The 23,687-nt window shown below is 51.6% G+C and overlaps 1 protein-coding gene across 5 annotated transcripts in view; it reads right to left on the bottom strand.

Annotated features, from left to right (window-relative positions):
* The window catches only part of NDST1 (N-deacetylase and N-sulfotransferase 1), a 59,057-nt gene that overhangs the window by 8,787 nt on the left and 26,583 nt on the right, over nucleotides 1-23,687 (bottom strand). For 4 of the 5 annotated variants that reach the window (XM_019734326.2, XM_019734328.2, XM_019734329.2 and 1 more), the window contains 10 exons: nucleotides 21,136-22,035; nucleotides 14,551-15,045; nucleotides 11,695-11,782; nucleotides 10,471-10,625; nucleotides 9,625-9,810; nucleotides 7,797-7,925; nucleotides 6,848-7,030; nucleotides 5,772-5,868; nucleotides 4,500-4,623; nucleotides 2,090-2,264 (listed from right to left, as the gene is read on the bottom strand). In XM_019734326.2, coding sequence (XP_019589885.2) covers nucleotides 2,090-2,264; nucleotides 4,500-4,623; nucleotides 5,772-5,868; nucleotides 6,848-7,030; nucleotides 7,797-7,925; nucleotides 9,625-9,810; nucleotides 10,471-10,625; nucleotides 11,695-11,782; nucleotides 14,551-15,045; nucleotides 21,136-21,648 — 2,145 coding nt within the window. In that variant the 5' untranslated portion in view covers nucleotides 21,649-22,035. Of the gene's footprint in view, nucleotides 1-2,089; nucleotides 2,265-4,499; nucleotides 4,624-5,771; nucleotides 5,869-6,847; nucleotides 7,031-7,796; nucleotides 7,926-9,624; nucleotides 9,811-10,470; nucleotides 10,626-11,694; nucleotides 11,783-14,550; nucleotides 15,046-21,135; nucleotides 22,036-22,235; nucleotides 22,257-23,687 lie in introns of those variants that run through there. The other variant, XM_019734330.2, reaches the window with a different exon arrangement.

The raw sequence follows: 23,687 nt of genomic DNA, 5'->3' as shown, positions 1-23,687 counted from the left end.
ATGTTAGTTGGGCAAGATCAGCGTTTCCAAATGTTGGTCATCCTCACACCATCTCTGTGATTTCTGTAATATCCACAAACCGTAGGGTTTGGTGCTTTATAAGAGTGTATGTGCCAATGTCAACCTACTTTTCTGTACATTGACCCCTCTTTCTTATTTCACATAAATTTATTTCAAAATGAAACTATCACCTCCATAAATGGAAAACTAGAATAGTTGTCACATATAGAAGGTAATTGTTCATAAATACAAATAAAACAATGTTCTCAAACGCCAGCCAGAGACAAACGTTTGCTACAGGCCTGAACCCAAAGCTTGCGCTCTCTTTGTTGAAAACAGAGTTTAGTCAAATATATGGTGATGGAAGGAGAACTGACTCTGGGTGGTGAACACACAATGGGATTTATAGATGATGTAATACAGAATTGTACACCTGAAATCTATGTAATTTTACTAACAATTGTCACCCCAATAAATTAAAAAAAAGAAAAAGAAAAAAAAAGAAACCAGTTTAGCAGTGTTAGAAAGGACTTAAGTGTCATTATGTCAAATTAAGAATTTCTCCTTTACAGAAATCAGAAGGTGCTGTAAACCAATAATGAACAGCCCCAATTCCCACAAGGGTTTCTCAGCATTAGATTATGACTTAACTATAATTTCAGGAAAAATATTGTCAATGGCTGATAATCCCATGCATTCAGAAGCCAATGCAAGTGCACTGAGAATGCCCTCCCCAAATGAGTAAGTGCCAGTCTGTGTTGCAAATTCACATGTTGAAGCCCTATCCCCCGCAATGCGATGACATTTGAGATGGGGTCTTGGGGAGGTAATGAGGTTTAGGTGAGGTCATGAGAGTAGGGCCGTGTGATGGGATTAGCGTCCTTCTAAGAAGAGACACCAGAGAGTACACTGGCTCTCTCTCGCTGTCTCTCTGCCATGTGAGGACACAGTGAAAAGGCAATTGTCTGAACACCAGGAAGCACTCTCACCAGGAACTGTACTGACAGCAGCTTGAGCCTGCCCTTCTAGCCTCCAGAACTGTGAGAAATACAAGTCTGTTGTAGAAGCCACCTGGTTACGGCGGCCCAAGCAAACTAGAACAGGACTGGGAAAGAATTGGAAAGGGGAAAACCCCAGGTTTGAATCACCTAACATAATGCCATGGGCTGTCGGCATCCGCAGAATGCCCACAGTCCAGAGCTCAGGAACCTGCCGACCATGGGGTAACACTCACCAGCCTCCATATTCCCACTAAGGATCACATACAGCTCAGGGAGGGGAGAGGTCTTGGGAGAAGAGAGCAAAGGGGGTCTGTACCCGGCCCCCGGCCAGCACTGTGGATACAATGAGGCCCCAGGGGGGAGACAGCACCCCAGTGAACAGGTTCATAGGGTGTCAGGGAGCTGTCAAAAGTGGCCTGACCAGGCCTTCCTGGACTAGCCAGTAGGCCAGGTATCCCCAACACCCCAGCACGTGGCAGGCAGGGGAAGAAACCCCCTGAAAGACCTCAGCCTAAGCATTCCTGCAAGCCCAGGAGAAGGGTGCTTAGAAGACACTGCCAGGTCATTGAAATTAAAGAAAGTTCTAGTTCTTACTTAGCCCAGTAGGGACTGGGAGCCATACACTGTGTGGCATGGATACAGTCCAGGCAACTTCCTTCTCATCAGGCTTTGCGTGCTCCCCTAAGAATGGCAGGGCTTATGTCTTGTCCTTCTCTGAATTCCCACCCCCGCCGCCCATCACCAGAGTCAGTGTCAGCCCAGACCACTGTCCACTAAATGCAAGCTTTGTCCAAGTGGAACCAGCCTCCACCACTCACTGATGTCAGAATGAGTGGCAGGACCCCAGGCAAAGCTAGGAGGGTGGGCAAGGAACTGTTGGCTGGGATTCACCATGGACTTTTGCCTGTCTCCCCACCAGGCTAGAAGTGCTATAGAGGTGGGCCTCTATTCTTACCTACCATCCCAGGAGCCTAGCTTGGGGCTGGCACATAGTAGGTGTTTAGTAGATATCTGTGGAATGAATGGTTGAGTAGCCGAGTGGTAGATAGAGCCCCGCGCCCCCGAGGCCCTGCCCCAGCCCAGCTCACCTGGTACCAGGAATAGGCCCGGTCCGCTGGGTTGATGAGGATGGTTAGGACCTTGGCCTTAGGCAACAGGGCAGCTGCTCGCCGGGGCGCCACTTCTGAATCAAAGTAGTTGGCGCTTTTTTCAAAGTAGAAGTCGGAGGTGGTGTTGGAGGGGATGGGGAAGAACTCCATGTACCTGCAGGAAACCCAGAGAGGAGGCTCACAGACAAGATTCCTGAGGAAGGGGCCTGAGGGATGCAGCATGAGAGGGCAAGGGTTGCTGGGGGTAGAACTTCTGAAAGCAAGCGCAGCAGATCAGTCCCAGACAAATAAGGACTTGCTTCTGGCAAGGATTCTACACAAATAGCCACTTCGCAGACGCCCTTTTTAGAATTCATCCTTTTTCATGGGAGACCTGGGGGTCAGGAGGATCTGAAGACTTACGGGTGTGAAGACTTGGGGGGCATGTCTTTCTATCTATCCTAAACCAATGCTCCCAGTGTGAAACTCACCAGGCTCTAATTCTCACTGCCTCTAGGGGGCAATCTGAGACAGCTTTCGACACGAACCTCCCATATCCCACGGGGGGACCATCCAAACCAGTCCTTTGGGACCACTTCTAGATTGAGGACCCCTCAGATAACACACCAGATCCCCTCTACCCCCAGGGACTCCTACTCATGCAAAATAGAGGTACAACTTCGGGGGTTCGTGGGAACCAAAGCCTACGAGGTCCACCCTAGTTAAGGTATAGGATCCCTACTCTGTCCTGTGAGACAGGGGCTCTCCAGGGGGGTTCCAGGGGCCCCTTTATCAGAACCACTTGGGGGCTTGTGAGACAGGGGCACCTACCCTACACCTCCCTACAAAATCAAAATCTTGGGCATGGAGCTGAGGAATTTCTTCTCTCTCTCTCTCTCTCTCTCTCTCTCTCTCTCTCTCTCTCTCTGTCATCTTTCTGAATTTTCTTTATAAAATGCATCTATCTATCCACAATCCATTGTAATACCTAAATTGAGAAAGCTCTGAAGACAGAAGCTTTTTTCCCTAAGTGTGTAGCAAAGCCACTTGGCAGCAAAATCTGACTTAGGAATTTTACTTAGTGTAAATATTCACATACTTTGCTACAGACATATTGATGTATTTGCTAATGGGGTGCTGCCCCAGACCCTGCTGAAGATGTTGCTAAATATATGGTGTCACAATACATTACCTCTCTACAATCTGAAAAATGCTGACTTCCCATAATACATCTGGCTACAATGGGTTTTAGATAAGAGGTGGTGGACATAATAGAGATATAGATAGACAGACAGAAAAGGAGGGAGGAAGGTAGGTAGATAGGCAGACAGACAGAGAGACAATAGACAGACAAAAGAGAGAGAGAGGGGCAGCCAGATGGCTCAGTTGGTTAGAGTGCGAGCTCTGAACAAGAGTTGCCGGTTCGATTACCACCTGGGCCAGTGAGCTGCGCCCTCCACAATGAAATTGAAGATAACAAGCCGCCGCTGAGCTTCCGCAGGGGCGGCTGGATGGCTCAGTTGGTTAGAGCATGAGCTCTCAACAACAAGGTTGCAGGTTTAAGTCCCACATGGGATGGTGGGCTGTGCCCCTTCAACTAAAGATTGAAAACTCCAACTGGACTTGGAGCTGAGCTGCACCCTCCACAACAAAATTGAAGGACAACGACTTGGGCTGATGGGCCCTGGAGAAACACACTGTTCCCCAATATTCCCCAATTAAAAAAAAAAAGACTTCCAATCAAGTCTATGCTTTCAGTCTATTAAAGAGAGAGAGAGAGAGACAGAGACAGAGAGAGAGAAAAAAAAATACACACAGAAAAATGCCTAATATGTAAGAAAGCAGTAGAGAATGATGCAAATTGAAAAATCGGAGCATAAAATCATCCCCATGCGACCCCCCACATCCCGAGGTAACCTCTGGTGACAGGTTCTGGTGGGAAGCTACAATGTAAACCACCTCCCCAGGCGACTCCTTGAAAGCTAGCTGCCTCTGAAGGGCCCAAAGAAGATCTCCTGCTCCTTTGTCAGCAAAACACAGTAGGGAGAGCCAGCTCTTGGGTCAGAAGACTTGGATTTTAGCCCCTACTCTGTCCCTCGCTCTCAGGACCTCTGGTGAATCCCTGTCCTCCTCTGGGAATCAGGATGTTTCTGTGCAACCAAGGGAGGGGCAGCCTCTGAACCGGGGCAATAATGCAAAGGGGCAAAGGGCTTCCTCATCGAGTGTCCCATCTGTGACAAGGCTCCAACACCATGACTCCAGGGTCACTGCACTTTGTCCCTGTTTACAGGAACTTTAGCTGCATGTCAGCAAGCGCCAGCTGCTTCCTGCTGTGGCCACAGCAGACCTTCTCTTGGGCAGGCTCTATGACAGCCTTGCTGTCCCGCTGTGGACAGAAAGGTCCACTCACCAGTCGATGCCTTTGTGATAGTTGTGGCCGTTAAAAAACTGGATCTCCTCAAAGGTTTCTGAGCTGGGGTAGTTGCTGCTGAGGTCCGGATGCATGCCCAGGAACAGGTAGAGGGCCGTCGTACCTATGGAGACAGAAGGCGGCTGAGACTAGGGCCCAGCCCCCAACATAAAGATGGAGCCTAAAATCCTAGCTTCTGATCCTAGCTCCCATTTCTCACTGCGAGATCCTGGAAAGTCCCTTCCCTTCTCTGGGACGTAGTTTCCACATCTATACAATGAAGGAAATACGTGGCAGGCATGTGAGCACCCAACTCCTGTACCCATTGCAGACATCACTAATCCATCACAGCATTCTTCCCCACTAAATAAGGCCTTAGCCTCAGAATCCTTCTTCCCACTGTACTCCAGCAGCTACATCCAACTGATTACTGTCACCTGAAAGTCCTAGAGCTCGATGGTTTCTGCTGGGCCCCTCTAGCTTTGGGCCTCTGTCCTCTCTGACACTCGGGAGGAGCTCAGAGAAAATGGAGCTCCAGACCCTCCAGTCTGTTTATGCGAAATTCTTGAAAGGCTAAGAAATCTGCCTCTTCTTCTGGGTGCCCTTCCCTCACTCATACCCCCTCCTCCTTCAGAGAGTTCATTCCTTTCTTTCGTGTGAGTCCATGGTTGATACACCATGACAGGTCCCAGCAGGGAAGGAGACCATAGAGTTTGGTGTGTAAGAGTGTAAGTTTTAGGGTTACTCAGACCAGGGTTCCAGACCTAGATCTGCCATTTCCTAACTGAATGTGTTAGAGGAAGTCATTTAACTTCTCTGCGCCTCGAGTTTTTTGCTATAAAATGGGAGTACCCATTAGTGCCTTGTAGACTGTGGATGGCAAATACTTAGCAATCATCTCATCACTGCTCTTTCCTGCACGTCTGGCAGACAAGACTAATTGATCGTAGTCCTCTTTTTGCCTGGCACTGCTCAAACTTGCAGAGTAGCTGATCTGGGCTTCTCTGCCTCGACTCGGAGGCTCCCAGGAGAACACAGGGAGAGCTCCCCGAGGCTATGGTTCAGGACAGAATGAAGAATTCCATTCCCACCCTCCACCCAGTTCCCATTTCCACACTGATAGGCAACTCATGTTCACCCCAACTTCATTTCTAGTTCCTGGGAAAGAGGGGGCAGATTATTAGGGAGTGGGACCAGGGTAAGGTGTCCCCAGAATTCTGTGGCTAAGACAGCAGGGGTTGGGGGAGGCTGGTCAAGAGTGGAAAGACCTGCCTGTTTTCTGGGGACCAATGATGAGGAGCTTTGGGAAGCGGTCACATGTCTTCTCCTTGGACCAGATGTCTTTGTGGCGTTTGTCCTCACAAGGGTCCTAAAACAACAGTGGACAGGATGTTAGGGGGGCCCAAGAACCCAGGGAGTGGACTCCCGTTGCACATTGATATGTGGCTCTTATAGCCCTGACTGACAGACTTTACTGTATGTGTCCTTGTCACATCCCCATCTCGGGACACTGGGCGCTGGCAGGCAGGGGCCATTTCTGGTCAATCCTAGCAAAATAGCCCAGGGCCTGGCCCGTAACAGGAGCTCACGAGTGCTTGTTGAAATTAACTGGCTGGGCTGTGTCTGAACCAGAGGGTCAGAAAACTTTTTCTGTAAAGTTTAGTAAATCTTTTGAAATTTTTAGTAAATATTTTAGGCATGGGTACTCTCCGGTTTCTGTCGCAACTACTTAACTCTGTTGTTGCAGCTTGAAAACAGCCGCAGACAGTCCATACAAGAATGAGCATGGCTGGGCTTCAATAAAACTTTATTTACAAAAACAAACTGCAGGCCAGATTTGGCCCACAAGCCATGGTTTGTGGACCTCTGGTTTAAACTATGAGATTGCCATCAATTCCAGCTTCTGCTTCTAGTTTCTGACAGCCCCAGTGGCAAACTTCCCTAAGAACTGTTCCCCAAAACTCTCCCATTAGCCCCCTTCCCCATGGCTCAGGGCCTGCTGGAATGAGAAGGGCATAAAGGCTCTCTGAGGGTAACCAGTCCAGGCAGCTGCTTTCTACACTTCATCTACACCACGTTCACTTAACAGTTCTGTACTGAGGTTTTAACAGAGGCTATGTATGAGAGTACATGCCTGCAGGTCTGGGAGGGAGGTGTGTACACATGTGCACACGAGAACAAGCGAGTGTGCCCACACTGGTCAGCAAGTGTGAACCTGAGTTTCCACTCGAGAGACTCAGAGGGCATGAGGGCTGAGACCCTGAGCCCATGTCTGGAGCGTGCGCCTGTGAGCCGTGGGCATTCCATCCCTGCAACGAGGCCTCCAGGCCCCCATTTCACCCACCCACCTGCCAGAGTGGGTCCTTCTCCTCAGAGAAGATCTGGAAGTACTTCTGGGCCAGCTGAACAGGGGGCAGTGTCTGCAGCCGGAGGTTGGTCCAGGAGTGCAGAAAGCGCACCAGGTGCTTGAAGGTGTACAGGCCCAGGCGGTCATTCCCATAGTTGGACAGGTGCGTCATGAAGATGCTGATCTGCTCCAGGGGAGGGAGGTGGGAAACAGGTTGGTCAGCCTCTGAGACACCTTCGCCCCACTTCTGACCCTCTGGTCTTGCTTCAGCTTACAGGTTCACCGAGGTCATCAACAAACTCACTGTGTGACCTTGGGCCGGGCACAGCCAGATGAATGCAGGTCTGACTGACCACCAACTATCACGGCCCTGAAATGGGAGGCTGATCTACTGTGCAGTTATTTGGGTGCTCTGTTGTATTTTTCTGGGGCTGGGGGTGCATAGAAGATGAGGAGTACTCGGTTATCCCACAAAGCTAAATAATACCACCACTTGATATCCGTTTAATATCTTGATATCTATATTAAAACATGAGTGATTACTTCCATTTTATAGATAAGGAAAGAGAGACTCAGAAAGCTCAGGTGAACAGCTTAAAATACATATATTATATTTATAATTATATATATTAATAGTTTCTGTACATTAACGTATATTTACATAGTCATACACACACACAAAGACTGGAAACAGAACATGGACAAAAATGCTAACACTATTGTACTAAAGTACAAGATTAAGAAAGGGAACTAAAAGACGGCTCGGATGCTCTGCCCAGGGTTACGCAGCATGGCTGGCACAGAGCCAGGGCTGCACAGTGGGTTTCCCAATTCCCAGCCCTCACACCTGCTCTATGCCCTCCTCCTACTTCCCAGGGAGGCCTGCCCCGGGACACACAGGCTGGCTGGCCGCCCCGCCTCACCACCAGCGAGGACTGTGGGCCACTCACAGGATTGAGGAGGACGGTGAGGAAGAGCTCGCCCCCGTTGATGATCTTGTCCAGCTCGCCGGAGCCACCAGGGTACTCGTTGTAGAAGATGGTGTGCGTGAAGAGGCCGCAGGTCTGCCGTGGGAGGACCTGGGGATGGGGGAAGACAGGAGCCGTGGTGTCTCCAGGCATGCATGGTGGTGCAAGGACCTTTCCTCAGAACAGCCAGGGTGTCTCCTGGGAAAGGCAGCCTCCCGTGTGACCGCACAGCCCCTCACACCCTTGAGAGTCTTCTGCTGCCAAGACCTTCTGCAGTCTGCGACACATCCCCAGGTGAGCCCACTGGCCCTGGCTACTTCTCTGTACGAGATGAGCAGACCCAAAAGTAACAGAGAGGGGCGAGTGAGAATGTTTCTGGAGATGTGGACCGTCTACCCGGCGAGGGACCCTGACCCTCTCTAGAGCAGCTCTCCCAGGCATGCTCTGCTACTCCTCTCGCAGCATGAGAACCTGCCTGGTATTGGTCCTGCATTGGTTTAACTGTTTATTATCTGTCTCTCCTTGTGAAACTCTGGGCTCCAAGACAGCAGAGAACTTGCCTGTCTTGTCACCACCTCATCCTGGAGTTAACATGAGTGCCTGGTACCGAAGAATTTGGTATATGTATGGATGGATGGATGGGTGGATGGATAGATGGATGCATGAACCTGGCCTTCCCATAGCTGCCCCATCTGTGCTGACAAGTCATCCTGCCAGGGGCTCAGGCCAAAAATCCTCTAATCATCCTTGACTCATCTCTGTCTCCCACCCCCTACATCCAACTCGTCAGCAGATCCTGCTGGCTCTAACTTCCAAATAAGTCCAGAGTCTGATCACGTCCCAACATTGCATCCTGGTCCAAGCCACCACCATCTCTTGTCTGGAAGACTACAATAGCCTCCTAACTGGTCTGCTGCTTCCCACTTTGTCTCCAACAGTCTCTGCTCCACACAGCAGCCAGAAAGATGGAAATCCTTTTAAAATATGAGTCAGATGCTAATAGCACCCCATTCAAAACCTTGCCATCTCAGACTAAAAGCTAAAGTGCATCCAATGGCCTCACATGGCCCTACCCATAAGGGCCATCACCCCTCTGACCTCATTTCTTACCCCCTCCCCCTCGCTTGCTCCCCTTCAGCCATACTGGCCTCCTCGTTGGTCCTCAAACACACCGCACACAAACCTGCTTCAGGGCCTGTGCACCTGTTGCTTTCTCTGCCTTGAACATTCTTCCTCAGACAGCAGCCTGTTCATTCCCAGGAAGGCGCTCTCTAACCACCTTATTTAAACCAGCTTCTCTTCTCCGCTCCCCAGCACTCCCTACGTCCCTGTCCTGCCTGATTTTTCTCCACAGCGCTTACCACCATCTGACCATTATATACTCTACATGTTTATGAGCTCGCTGTCTGTCTCCTGCCACTAGAATGTCAGGCCTACAAGGGCAGGGACTTTCATTGGGTTTGCACACTTCTGTATCCCCACAGCCTAGAAAAGGGCACAAAGTAGAAGCTCATGAAAAGCTCATGAAAGAATTTTAAATGAGCAAACAAATGAATAAGACAGAGGCCTGTCCCAAGGCCTCACGAGAGGTCCCTTTGAAGAATGTTCACCCCTGGTCCCCTAACATGAAAGGTAAGGTTAGGAGCTCATGAAAGGAGCAGACTGGCAGCCCACCTTCCGGGGGATGGAGAGCCTCAGATGCCAGAGGGGGCGGCAGCCACTGGCCTGAAACCCTTCACCAGCTCACCAAAGCCACGCTTCCCAGGACAGCACATGCACAGCCGGGTCCCGCCTGCCGGGGCCCACTCACCATGATGCCGTTGTGGATGAAGCCACGGCGGTAGCGGGCCGGCTTCAGGTGGGGGTACTCCTCCGTGCTGGTCACGTGGATGTTCCACACCTGCTTCCAGGCCTCGTACAGCTGCACGTGCACAGGGTACACGCCCGAGTGGTGGGGCGCCACCGCATACCCCATGTCCGTGGGGATGCCGTGCTCCTGGGGAGAGGAGGGCCAGCGCAGGGTGAGCACGGGGCTCCTTCCCCGCTGAGCCTCATTTCCCCTTTGAACAACGGGAGAGAGAAATCAGAGGCTAGATGGGCAGGGCCGTGGGTCCAGGCCCTCGGGGTACAGACGGGGCAGCTGAGGCCCTGGAGGGAAGGGGACATACCCAGTCTCCATGTGACAGACAGGCTGAGCTGGGACTCTAACTCTTGGCCCAGTGTCATGCCCTCCAGCACCCAAGAGTGAGGAGCAAGACAGGGCTCTTCCTGCCTTTTGGGGCCTCTAAGTGGCTGGTGGGCCTAGGCTGAGGCAGCACCAGGCCTCATTCTCCAGGCGCTAAGCACCCCCTCTAGCTGTCTGGAGTGCCCAGTCTAGCCCGAAGAGAAGAGCTTGGGCTCAAAGAGAACACAGGCCCACGTGTAAGTGCCGGCTGGCCTCTCATTAGCTGATGTGGCCTCCCTGAGCTCCGGTGTCTTGTCCAAAAGCTAGGCTAGCAACACCTGCCTTTTGGGGTCTCTGTGAGGATTCAATGCGTTACAAAGACGTTAACAGACTCTGTCAGACTGAACTGTGAAAGCAGCCAGAGGCCCGCGGTCGGACCCCCAGCCCAGCCCCTCGCCCGCCCGGCTCTGCCCCGTAGGCAATCTTACTCACGACAGCGAACTTCTTGTTCAGGGCCATCTGCTCGGCCAGCACAGACTGGTTGTGGAAAAGGTGGGGCTGCATGTGGCTCCACATGTGGGGGAACCACCAGAACTCCTTCACGTAGGACAGCAGCAGGTCGTCCCCAGCGTCCTCAGCATCAGTACCTGCAGCCCAAGCACAGGCAGCTCAGCCTGGCGCCCCCGCCATGACGTCCTCCAAGCTGGGCTGGTGCACAGGGAAGGGAGCACACGGCCATGGGAGCTGCTTGGAACAGGTGTCTGAGCTACAGCACAGGAGCAGACGGAGCCCCAGTCTAGACTGCGGCTCTGATGCAATTTGTGACCTTGGCCAAGTCCTTCTCTTGGTGCAACGCAGGGTTCCGAGGCAATGATCCCAAGGGCTTCTTCCAGCTCTGACATGTCTGCTCCAATCCTATTCCTATTTTTCTATCGAGTCATTCGTCTTTTACTTATTGATCTGTAGAAGCTTTGTATATCTGCCAAATGTTTAATTCTCTGTCTCATGCATATTACGACAACGATCTCTGCTATGCTAAGGACTGAGAATATCAAAAGTGCAGACAGACCACCCAGTCTCCCTCTTCTGTGGCTTTGGGGCTATACACTGTACACTTCTCCCCCAGAATCGCAGACTAATCAGGTTTTGCCTGGAGTTCAAGAGAGGCTGTCCTTACTGCAGCCCAAGCAGAGGCAGCTAGAGGAAATGCTCAGGGCAGGTGACACTCGGGGGTGTTTCCTCTGGCCCTGTCCCCAAAGGGCAGCATGGGAGGAATGTGAGAGCCCGAAAGAGGAGGGAAGGCAACAAGCAGGCAGCCCGCGGCCCTCAACCTCAACCCTTAGAACTTAAAAATAAACGCAGAGAGTTCTATAATTCCTTAAAATTCAGTTACTTTTTAAAGCAAAGAGTACAAATCATTGTAAGAGGTGGGTATGAGACGGTGATGAGAGGGAGAAGATGTCTCCCCAGGATAACACAGCCCACAGGTCAGGGAGATGCGAGTGGGAGCTGTCATCGTGCTATTGCTGTCCCCAAATGTCCTCTGCCTGGGGCTGTCTGCTCTGTGGGCTCTCGGCTCAGAAGTGTCGCAGGGGTCCAGCGAGCCCCTAATTCAGCCCCTCAGCCCACCTGATGCCCCCGTGGCACAGTGCTCTGAGGGTGTGGATGTGAGCGCCTTGGGAAGCTGCTAGTGGGGGCAGAGCCAGGCCCACTTACCTGTGTGGAAGAATTTCCCTGAGTAGCCCAGGTTGAAGGTGAAGTTTGGGATATGTGTGCGTAGTTCATTCTGTGTATCAAACAGGGCCTAGGATGGGCAGAGGAAAAAGTGGTGAGGGGAAAGCCAGGAGCTCCACTCCTCCCACTGAGGGCCAGGAAGTGTCCTGCTACTGTAGGACCAGCTACAAAGTTTGTGGAGCCCAGGGAAAAGTGTGGGACCTTGGCTCAAAAATTAAGACTGTCAAGAAAGCAATAGCAGAGTGTTAAACCTCATATGGGCTGTTCTGAGCGTGTGACTGCACAGGTACCACATCTATGAAGCCAGCACTGTGAGGCCACCTCCACCAGGCCTCTGACAAGAGAAGTCCTAGACCCTAGCCTGGCTCTGCTGTGTGTCCTTGAGCGGGCTGTGTAATTTTCTAGGCCTCAGTTTCCCTACGTGTAAAATGGGGCTAATATCATCTCCCTCATGGTGAGATGAGCAAACAAATGAATAGGGCTCTTGGGGAATTAAATAAGCTCTTGCATGTTAAATGGCCTGACATTTGGTAAGTGATGAAAATGGTGGTGTCCTATGTCTGTGGTCACTGCCACTATGCGTCTCATGTCTCTACCTGTCAAATACGGAAGACTTCTCCTCATAGATGAATGCAAGGCTGATGTCAAAGGACCATGACCTTTCCAAAGATGTACTGGGCACCCAGCAATGCAATGTTCCCCTGCATGGCACACCCAGTGCTTTGCAAATCAATCAAGGGATGTTGATACTTGTGAGAACAAATGCACAGTTGTACTCTGGGGTCAAGACTCAAAAACATCCCAGCATGACGCGTAAGGCTGCTAAGAAACCTGCTATCTGAACATTTTGGCGCCACCACCAGCATCTTCCCAAGGCCTGACGATGGACTGACTGACAGACACACATGCCGGTTGTGTGGTCTCGGGCAAGTACCTCAGCTCTCGCTGAGCTTCAGTGCCCGGCTCTATAAAACGGGACTCACGACAAAGCCCACTTCTCAGGGCTGCTGTGAGGATTAGCTGAGGCAACACACAGAAAGGGCTGAGCACAGAGCCTGGCCCTTGCCAAGCCCTGAATAAGCGGCTGCTGTTGGTATTATTTAAATTGCGCTGCACAGCCAGTCCTGTACCAGTGAATGAGGCGACGTTCATGTCTCCGAAAGAAAGGCTCAGTTGTAGCCTGTGCTTGGGATTAAAGGGGAAAAAGAAAAAGAAAAAAAAAAAAAACCTCTGCCTTTTTTGACTCACAAGGACATTTAAGGCAAATAGGACCCTGGCCGGTGAGGCACTCTGCAGTCTGTGCTAAGCTGAGTGTACACAGAGGGTGCCTCTATTAGTATTCTTCTACAGAAATGGCTCCAACCTGCTAGCATTCCTCTCACTCTAAAAATGGGGAAAGTAAGAACCAAGAAGGGCAACCCCAGGGTTCATGGGGTACGCAGTGGTTTCCTCCTGGGGTCAATTTTGGATTGGCAGCAAAGACCTAGGTTACCGCAGGAGAGAGTTAGGCGGGGCTACAAGAAGACGGTCCTAAGTGAAACTTCAGGAGGAAACACAGTGGGTAAAGCAGATCAAAGCCCAAGAGGGCTCAGAGCCTGGCTATCGGCACACGCCACCCTCATCCCTCACATCAGCTATCCCAGGGCATCTCTGTGAAACCCTGGGATGTCAGGAAGTCGCCTGAAACCCTCCCATCCACCCCATCTTGTCATTCTATAGCTGAGCCTCAGAGCTGGGAAGGCACTTGCCCAAGTCACCCAGTGAGGGGCAAATTGGGACTTGAACCCAAATCGTAACTCGCCAGACAGTGCCTGCTCCCCAACACCATCCGGTCTGCCCTTCTCCTTGGGAAGTGTGAGAGAGAGTAGAGAATTCACTCTTGACTAAGGCAGGTGCGTGAACCCCAGCCCCCCAGCCTCCTTTCCAGGTCCCAAGGCCAGTCCCAACCGTGATTTCAGGAGGGTGGAGACACAGCACAGACACTGAGGCACTCAGGGGGGAAAAGCATTCCTCTGGGAACTCTCGTTTTCAATCCTCCTAACATCAAGAAGAAGTCTTGGTTTGGTTCTAATATGTTTTTGACACTTGCTAATCCTGTAGAAGAGAGGACAGGTGGTCAGAGGCAGCAGTATCTCTAGAATTTAATCTCTCGGTTTTGTTTTCACTAAAGCTATTGTTAGGTTGCCCTGTATGTATGGGTACTGATTTCCCCATTTACACTAGTGAGGTCACTTCCTTTGCAAATGACTGAGTAAAAACAGTACATAGATGAAAACTGTATTTTGAAGACTGCTTAACGGTCTTAATGTGCCGGCTTCTCTTTAGTAATGAGACGTGTGTAAAATGTCATAGCATGCAAAAAGTGTTTACACGGAGTTTAGTTTGGTAAACACATCTTGAACATGGATTCCACGATCTATATAAATCTTAGTTAAAAATGTGTCTTGTGTATGGTTGAAGCTCTAGTTCTTGTTTCAAGTGTTTTGTAGGTGCTCTAGTACTGACATAAACAGTTTTGAGAGTTAAAAATCATTTCTGGATTAAAAGGCGGGTAAACAACCCCGGCATAGCTCCCATGTCTGTATTTTGGTGACTGGGTCTCTGCCTCCACACATACATTCTTGAGCTCCACACTCCAGACGCAAAATTCCTCTGTATTGAATACTTGAATGGAATTTTAAATGACACTGGCTTCTAATAAGGCAATGAATAAAATCAACTGGTCGAGGGAGGGGGACTCAGCACAGAGGAGATGCAGACAGCACAGGCCTGATGGGGTACGGGAAGATCTGAAGGTGGGGCGACCCCGCCCTACCCAGTCTGGGGCCGCGGCCCTACCTTCACGTCCTCCACCTTCATGCGCGTGCCCTCCTTGCCCACGAAGATGTCGTCAATGTCCACCAGGATGTAGCGGTCCAAAGGCAGCGAGAGGCGCTTGCCAGTGAGGAAGGCCACGGCGTCCACAAAGACGAGCTTGTGGAGCCAGAAGTTGAGGTTGTTGCCGAACAGCACGCGCTGGATGCCATCGTGGAGGCCCAGGTCCTGGACCACGGTGGCGTGCAGCGCGGCGTGCAGGCTGGCGTCGGCGCCCAGGTGTGAGATGGACTCCGACGAGCGCGTCTTGGCCAGCAGCACAGGCTCGTAGGTGGAGTGGTTGGACTGGAACACGGTCCAGTCCTCGCCGGGCAGCACACCCTTCTCCACCTCGCTGGGCCGTGTCACGTAGAGCAGCGGGGACCTGGGGTTGATGCTGCAGTCCTTCAGGCCCAGGTTCGAGTGCAGGAACAGGGGGAAGCCTTTGAGCTGTGCACTCAGCAGGCTGTTCTCATTGGCCTGCAGCGGGGGTGAGGCAGGGAGGGAAGAACAGATCCGTCAGATCTAGAACCCCAATGGATCATGGAATATCGTGTGTGCATTGATAACAGCAATGTCAACAGATTCACTCGCCTTTATGAAGGACTTGCCGCATCCCTGGCCCTGTGCTAACCTGGCCGCGCAAACTTAGCGTCACCTATATGAGTTAACACATATGACGTACTTACCAGAGCCAAGCACCGGGTTCATGCACTTTGCATGCAGGGGTGCTGTTAAGCTTCACAGTGACCCTGGGATGGAGGCATTGCTATCATTCCCATTTTACAGATGAGGAAAATGAGGCCCAAAGAAGTAGATAACTTGCCCGAAATCACACAGGTAACTTGGCAATGAGAGCATGGATGCCACCACCAGACTGGCTGGCCTTGAGCAAGTTATGAACATTGTCTGTGCCTCAGTTCCCTCTGCTGTACAGTGTGGCTGAGAATTTGGTAAATACCTCAGGAGAGGTAGAAGACGATGGGAGCGGATGCTGGCAAAGTGTTTGGAAGAGGGCCAGTGGCATCACGCATTGCTCGCTCAGTCCACACATCAGCCTTAGGAGGCAGGTTCCTTTGTTATCCCACTTCACAGGTGAGGAAACTGAGGTTTTGAAGGGAGTGTGGCCCTCAGTTGCACAGAGGTTAGGAGGAACCACCATTTGCAGCCAGGCGGTCTGGCCCTGAGGCCCACACACCTGACCACCAGGCTCTATTGCCTGGGGTTTCCAAACTGTTTTTGCCACACTACCCTTTTTTCAGGAGAAATGTGAAGTGACGCCAGTATAGATGAGAGACACTCCACCCCACGGCGTTCCCAACCCCCAGACACCCCCAACGCCTCCAAGGTCACCCCCTCACAGAAATCCAGCTCCCTGTATCACCCTTCTCCTCCCAGGGTCTGCTGCTGCCCAGCTCCCTGGGATCCGCAAACAGTACCCACAGTTTCCACTTCTCCTCTCCCCTAGGCTCACAGCCCCTACTCCGTCATACCACCCCTTACCCTCCCAGCCACCTGCCTCTGGATATGGTATAATTTGGCCTAGTCTCTGTGCCAATTCCATTCTGTCTTCTTGGCCTGGCAAACTCCTGCTCATCCTTCAAAACCCATTGCATATATCCTCTTCTCTGCACATTTGAGCCTCAGCAGCTACAGCACTTTTTACCTTGGCTGCTACACCTCTGTTCAAGGTCTCTCTCTCTCTCTCACCAGTCGGCACCCCCTTGAGAGCAGAGGCTCTGTCATTTTCACCTCTGGATTCCCGGTGTCCAGCACAGGCTTGACACCAAATGGGAGCAAATACACACCGGGGGTGCCAAAAAAATCTATACACATTTTAAGAGATGTTATCTATGCTCATGCAGTAGTTCGTCATAATCAGAAGTGTCTGGACACTGATGGTAACCACTTTGAGCACCTCTTGTAATTGCAGAAGTCAAATGTGACTTGTATTCATCTTTTGTTACCGGTATATATTGAGTATTACAATTAATACAGTTTTTCCTTTCTTAAAATGTGTACACATTTTTTTGGCACGCTCTGTATTTGAGATGAGTAAGTGGATTTTTCAAAAGAATGAAAGAGGAACAGACAGCTCTCCAGCACCTGGCACTTGACAGCTGTTCAGTACAGGTTTCATTTGTTTATTTCACAACTATTCACCATGTCAGGCATTGTTTTGAGTTAGGGATACAGTAAGTAAAAAGGGTCCCTGCCCTCGTGAACCTTCAAGTTGAGCAAGGAAGAGAGACAGCAATCAAAACTGCAGAGATAAACATAAAACTTCCACAGAAGAGGTTCGTAGTTCTAGAACAGTAGGTAACTGGGCATAGTCAGTTGGCTCAGGAAAGGCTTCCTGGAGAAAGGGACTTTCCGAGAGAAAGGGACTTAAAGAATGAGTAAGCATCAACTAGGAGAGAGGTAGAGGTCAAGTTCAAAGAACAGCAAGTGCAAAGGCCCTGAGGTAGGAGAGGGCTCAGCACAGACAAGGAACAGCAAGAGGCTAGCAGAGTGATAGAGGGAGAGAGAGAGGTGATGAAGCTGAAAGGTTAGCTGGGGCCAGATCTGCAGAACCCTGGAGGCTTGAAGTGGCTGTGGGAAGCCATCAAAGACTCCATCAAAGAGTTCTGCACGGAGGCATGACAGGTTCCAATTTGTATTTTTAAAAGACCCATCTGGCTTCAGTGCGGAGAATGGATGGGGTGGGGCAAAGCAACAAGGGACAAAGGGGACCAAATGAGGTTAGAGAGGGAGGCAAGGTGGTGTACAAGGCCACCCTGGAAAGCTGGCCAGGTAAGCACTGCACAAAAGCACTCTCAGCTGTGCCCCAAGGTGGGGCTGCATCTGCCCAGAAGGGTGCCTTTTATCCTCCATGCAGAAGTGTTTTTTTCTAATTTTCCTAAGGTTCTGCAGGGCCCTGACCTTGTAAACTGTGATAAGGAGCCCACATTGGATTCCCGAGGAGTACCTGCCAACTCCGCACTCAGTCCTGAGCCAGACACAAGGCAGAGCCTCATCCTGAGGCCACGTTTCTCAGCGCCAGGTTCCCCATTCCCCTAAGCCAGCACTGGCCAAGGATTAGAACTGCAAAGACGGTGGAGGCCAGCGACATTTCAGGCCCTGTCCCTCATCTGCTGTGGCCTGGGAAGCCAGGCTGGACCACAGGTCCTGGGGGATCCCATTTCAAAGCCCCGACTCTGAGCTGACTGCCAGGCGTTGGCAACTCAGCCAGTTGCTCAGCTGGGAGACATTGAGGAAGAGAGAAAGCCAAGTTGCTGGTCGTCCATTCCAGGCCGTAATAAAAGAAACCGGCTGGGGAAGGGAATGGAGAGTAAGCCTCAGTCTCACAGAGGCTGACCCCCACGGGAAGGGAACCCCCCTATTCCTCAGCACTGAGGACTCACTCAGGAGACACTAAATCTTCCAATGGGGTCATCCAGGCAGAGGAAGGAAGCCCTGGTCTGGGAACTGGAAGGCCCAGCACAGATTAAGATAGTGACTAGCTGATGACCTTGGGGACCCCACATCTCCTGTTCAGGCCACAGGTCAGCTTGCTCACCTATGGATGGGTTAGAAGCCATGAGTGTGGTTGTCAAATCTTGACTGTCTTACTAGCTACGTCACCTTAGACCGCCATTTAACTTTGGAGCCGTATGTCCTTCCCTGTAAAGAAAGCTACTTCACAGGGTAGTTGTGAGAATTACACAGGGTGAGGCTTGCAAAGCAAAGAACTCAGTTATCTGGCACATAGTAAGCGTGCAAAAAAAGAAGTCAGGTAGCTCTTGTCAGTCCTCTGCCAGGCTGTGTTCAGCCCCAAGGCTCCTAGAGGAGCAAGATTGAGGCATGACAGTGCCGGGAAGCAGGGCTACTGATAAAGACCAGCTCCCACCCTTGAGGACCTCACATGACCACATCTTGGTCAGAGCCACAAGACTAAGTGTTACCACCAGCTGTTTGCTGGACACAGAGATGACAAAGCATGGCAACTGCCATTTATTAGGTAGCTACAGGTACCAGACACTGTGCTATTGCTTCCCAGCCACTGCCTTTTTCTATCTGCAACATGGCCCAGTGAAGCAGGAGCTGTGATTGGCCCCACTTTACAGATACGTTGAATACCCTGTCCAAGGTCACTGCTTATAAGTGACAGAAAGATTTGAACCTGGGTCTGGTCTTTTCAGCCCCTGCTCTCAGTCTCACACTGACCTAGGAATCCAGCACCAGTAGGAATTGGAAAATGAGTCTGCAGATCCCTGGGGTTCACAGTCCTCTGTGTTTAGCAAACCCAATGCACAGCACACAAGCTGGCCTTGCAGAAAGAGCTGAAAAGCGCAGGTTGACCACCAGAGGGCGCCCGTAAGAGCAGAAAGTCACAGGCCTTTCTGCTCAAAACCAAAGAGGGGTCTTGTCATATGCAATAGGGTAGGAAGAGAACGAAGGCCTGGAATTGCCACTGACCCCACAGTGAGACTGAGCAGACCCCTGCCCCTCCCTGGGCCTCGTGTTCACCTGTAGAGCAAGGAGTTGTGGCTAGCTAAGGTCTAAGCTCTGTTGTATGCATTGTGTCCCATGACCCTAGCCTACTGCCCGGTTTCCAGAGATGGGAGCTGTGCACTGGATGTGGCCTCTGATGCAAATTCTACTACGTAAATGGCATCTGAGGCTCCTGGACTCATTGCACAATGGTTACAGCTAGGCCTCGAGAGCCAGACTGCCTGGGTTTAACTCCTAGATTGGTACTTAATGCGAGTATGGGCACATTCCTTCACCCCCCCTTGCCCCTTTCTCCTTCTCTCTTACATCAGGATATCTACCTGCATTGGAGGATGGTTTATGAGTGTTAAATGAGTTAATTCATGTAAAATATATAGGACAGGGCACGGCGCTGGGTGAGCACTCAATAAATGTCAGCCATTCTGATGTTTTTCAGGCCTGGGGCTCTGAGTCGAATTTAATGAAGTTCATGGCAGGAAAGGGAACAGAGTCCAGGAGGAAAGAAAAACCAGACAATGAAGACAGTCTACTTTATGCCACTATAAAGCCATAAACCAGGCCAGTGTTTCCCAGAGGGGTGCTCTGTGAAGTAAAGGGTTTTGTGATCAAGCCAGTTGGGGAACAAATTTCTCCAGGTTGCTCTAGTGCAGGACTTCTAAGGGCCTTCAATTCCTTGGCCCACAAAACCTTTCTGAGTGGCAGGGCCTCCTGCTGCATTAGCACATGAAAGAACACACTGTGGGAGACCCGTCACTAGACTGGGCTCCTCCCAGCACCGAGCACAGGGCCAGGGCACACAGATGCCCACGAGTGCCTGGGGATGAATGGTCACCCAACAGTGGACATAGGCCACTTCTGACTTACCTCCTGCTCCTCTCCCCCCTCAGGCCAAGCAAGAACGTGCTTCAGGACCTGTGCACCCTACTGTCCCCTCTGCCCAGAAGGCCCTTTGCACAAAGAGCCACCCAACTCCTTCCCTCACTTCCTTTCAGTCACTTTCATCACAAAACGACTCCACTGGCCAGTCAAACAGCCTCGACCACCATACCAACTCCCCCTGTGTCTTTCCCCTGCTGTATTTCTTTTTGAAGTTACCACCATGTGCCACACATTGCATGTTTATTTGTTCATTGTTTGTCACCAACCCCACCCCACAGCACTGAAATATCAGCTCCATGACAGAAGAGACTTTGCACATTTCGATCACCACTGTGTCCCCACCGCCTAGCACAGGACCTGAAACATAGTAAGTGCTCAGTAAATATTTGCTGAATAAAGGAACATATGCTCCCCAAGCACCCAACTGGAGTGTCAACCAGCGCTTGCTTTCATCTGGCAGGTCAGAGTTCTCTGGCCAGAGCCTCTGGATCCCCGAGCCAGCTGTCCCCAACCTCCCCTCTCCAAAGACAGCCTCTCCATGACACTCAGGAAGACTCTGATCTGTGTAGTCGTTCTGGCTGCCCCACAGAGCCCAGAGCAGCTCCCCTGCCCACTGGGATTTCTTTCTCCTCTCTTTTTCAATGCAAACTGGTTGATTCCAGAGGCACATGCATTCCACACCCCACCACAGCCGACAGGAAAGAACACAGGATTCAGAGCCCAAACTAGCTAAGTCTGGGTTCAAATCCTGGCTCTCCCACTTATAGGCTGCTCAGTTTCATATACATAACTTAACTCTCCTGAGCCTTAGTTTTTCCATCTGCAAAATGGGGACACACCCCATCCCTTGGGAGGACTGCCATAACAAGTTTGAAGAGACCTAGCAGAGCATATCATCTCCTTCCTCGCACCCATCCCAGGGCCTCCTTCAGGCAAATGCCTGCTGTGTTCCAGGTCCCACGCATGGCAAGCAATCCCCTTCCATGTGCTCCTAATAAAAGCTAATCCTTTAGGCACCACGTAGGTGCTTTATATACACTCACCCATTTAACTTTCACAACAACTCTGGGAATTAGGTGCTACCATTACACCCATTTTACAGATGAGAGAAGTCAGGCACTCAGCTAACGAGGGTGGAGATGGGGTTCAAACTTAACTGGAGCTCTTAACTGCTCAGAGACCCTGCTCCCTGCGTACCTTAAAGAAACCGATGATACCCACGCCATACGCCACACAGTACTTGTCCAGCAGCTCCCGGTTCCAGGCGTCCAGGTTGACATACTTGAGGATGTTCTCATAGATGATGAGAGCGAAGCGGCCACGGCCCTTGTCGGTGAGCGTGGGCATATCCCCCTTGCCCGGTGCAATCTCTGTGCGGTACTTAAAGCGGCTGGACTCCAGGATAGCCACCACCTCCTGGCCCAGCTGCGAGTAGAGGCTCTCCACAAACACCAGCACCAGTGGGTCCGTGCGGGAAGGGGCGGCCGCCTGCATGGGCTTGAGCGGTAGCAGGCGGCTGGGGGCCATGGGCGGCGGGTCCCCACAGTCAGGCTCGGGGGCATCCGCTGAGGGCTCCAGGCCCCGCTTCCAGCCATATAGGTAGTAGGCGGAGACAAAAACGCTGAACAGGCAGAAGACAAACAGCAGGAAAAGGACAGCCTGTGGGGACACGTGCCGACACAGCCTGCGGAGGCGCGCCAGGGTGGGCATCCTGGTCCCCAAGACCTCGGCCACCAGAGGCCCTGCCCGCCCTGGCCACCCCAAGGCCCCACACAGGAGGAAACACTGCAGTCGTCCGCTGACCAACAAATTCACAGACACGTAGCAGGCGAGGCCCTCGGTGGGCAGCAGGAGCGGAGGATCCGGGCCACCGGCCCTTCCTCCCAGCCAGGGGCGCAGTCCACAGGCTGGTTGCGCTCCTTCCTTCCTCTGCGCCCCTTTATGTCACCATGGCAAACCCCCACGTGTTCCTGTGCACAGCAGAAGTGCCCCAGGGCGTCAGGGCCTCCTGCGGGGGCCAGGCAGCGGGCCAGATGACATTGGGCAGGTCCGGGGGTGCCGCATGCCGCTTGCTTGGTGGGGCCCCCGGGACCAAGGCTGTGGAGAGAAGAGTCAGAAGGGAAACAGTCAGAGTGTGGGCTTTGGGTGTCTGCTGACTGGCTGCACAGGACCTGACCTAGGTAGCCTCAAGTTCAAGTACTGCTGCCCGACCCGGTTGCGTTATTTGGGGCAAGCTCCTTAATCTCTCTGAGCCTCAGTTTTCCCATTTGTGAAATGGGGCTGACAATAGTACCTACCTCACAAGAGAGAGGCTGGGTGATTAAGTCCAGTAATGTGTATAAATCGCTTAGAGCAGCACATAGCATCTGGTGTCTTCAATGGCGTTGCTATTTATTTTAATTATTAGATTCCAAGACTAGACCAAGAAAACTTCCGGAAGCAGGAAGAAGTGACACAATAAACATTTACAAGGCCTGAGAGCTGGAGGTGGAATTCTAAATCGTGCCTGAACACCATGTCCTCGCCGTCTTCCCCTCATTTACTCGCAGTGCTTCCCCACCCGTTTTTCTTTCTGAATGGAGCCCCATCTGACAGATGAAAAGACTGAGGCTCAGGCAGAGCAGCCAAGCCAGGATTCAAACCCAGGGCTGTTAGGCACCTGTGGTATGGCTGTCCTAGAATGCCCCTCTCACACGTCAGTGACCTTATCTGTGAAATAAGCACCCTGACAGCATAGGCTTAGGGCTGAGAGATAACGGAGTGAATCAGTCCAAGGAGTTTAGCACAAGCAACACTTAAGAAATGGCAGCTGTCACTATCTGCCCCAACATAAGAGGCAGCTCTCATCCTCAGGGCACACGCCCACAGGTACACACACCAGGATCCTGAGCCTGTGGAGGGCCCAGCAGGTGGGGAGGCACCTCCCTCACTGGGCATCTGCCCACCCACTCTGGATTCCCGCCTCTCCCTCAGCTGACCCCGGCCCAGAACATGCCACCTGTGTTGGTCTCCTGGCGAGTTAATGAAGACCACACACCCACACCCACGACACTAAAGCCCCAATATCCTCACTCCAAATCGCAGCCCTACCACCGCCCTGCTGTCTCCCTTCAACATGAGTGAAAGCAGCTGCTGAAAGTTACTGTGTTTCCCCCAAAAGAAGACCTCACCGGAAAATAAGCCCTGGCATGATTTTTCAGGATGACATCCGCTGACCATAAGCCCTAACGCGTCTTTTGGAGCAAACCTTAATATAAGACCGGGGCTTATTTTCCAGGAAGCACGGTAGCAGGAGCGCTCTCCAGGGCGAGGGCGATGGCGATGGGGATGGGCCAGCCGGTGTGAGGGACTGGGCTGGTGTAGCCAGGGAGGAAATAGAAGCCTCAGACCTGGACTTGGAGGTGAAGATCTTCAAAGTCCCTCTCAGCTCCAAGACTCTATGGTGTGTTCAGTGCGAGGACACACCAGAGACCCAACAATTACACCTCTAGGAACTTACCCTAGAGGTAGTAATTGCAGAAGTGCGTACAGATTTCCCCACAAAAAGACAACCCCAGTGCTGAACTCCACTGCTATTTATGACAGCAGAGGATGCTTACGACAGCAAATGCCCAACAATAGGGGACTGTCTTTAGCAATTATAATGCACGCAGGTGATGGCGTCCCAGGCAGCCATTTACAGTATGTCTAAGAAGAACGGTTACTGACACAGAAATAGAATTACCATATAGATTGTTAAAGTGGAAAAC

The sequence above is a fragment of the Rhinolophus sinicus genome, linkage group LG10 (genome assembly GCF_036562045.2).
Source record: "Rhinolophus sinicus isolate RSC01 linkage group LG10, ASM3656204v1, whole genome shotgun sequence".
Classification (NCBI taxonomy): domain Eukaryota; kingdom Metazoa; phylum Chordata; class Mammalia; order Chiroptera; family Rhinolophidae; genus Rhinolophus; species Rhinolophus sinicus.
This window is presented reverse-complemented; position numbering and strand designations above follow the sequence as displayed.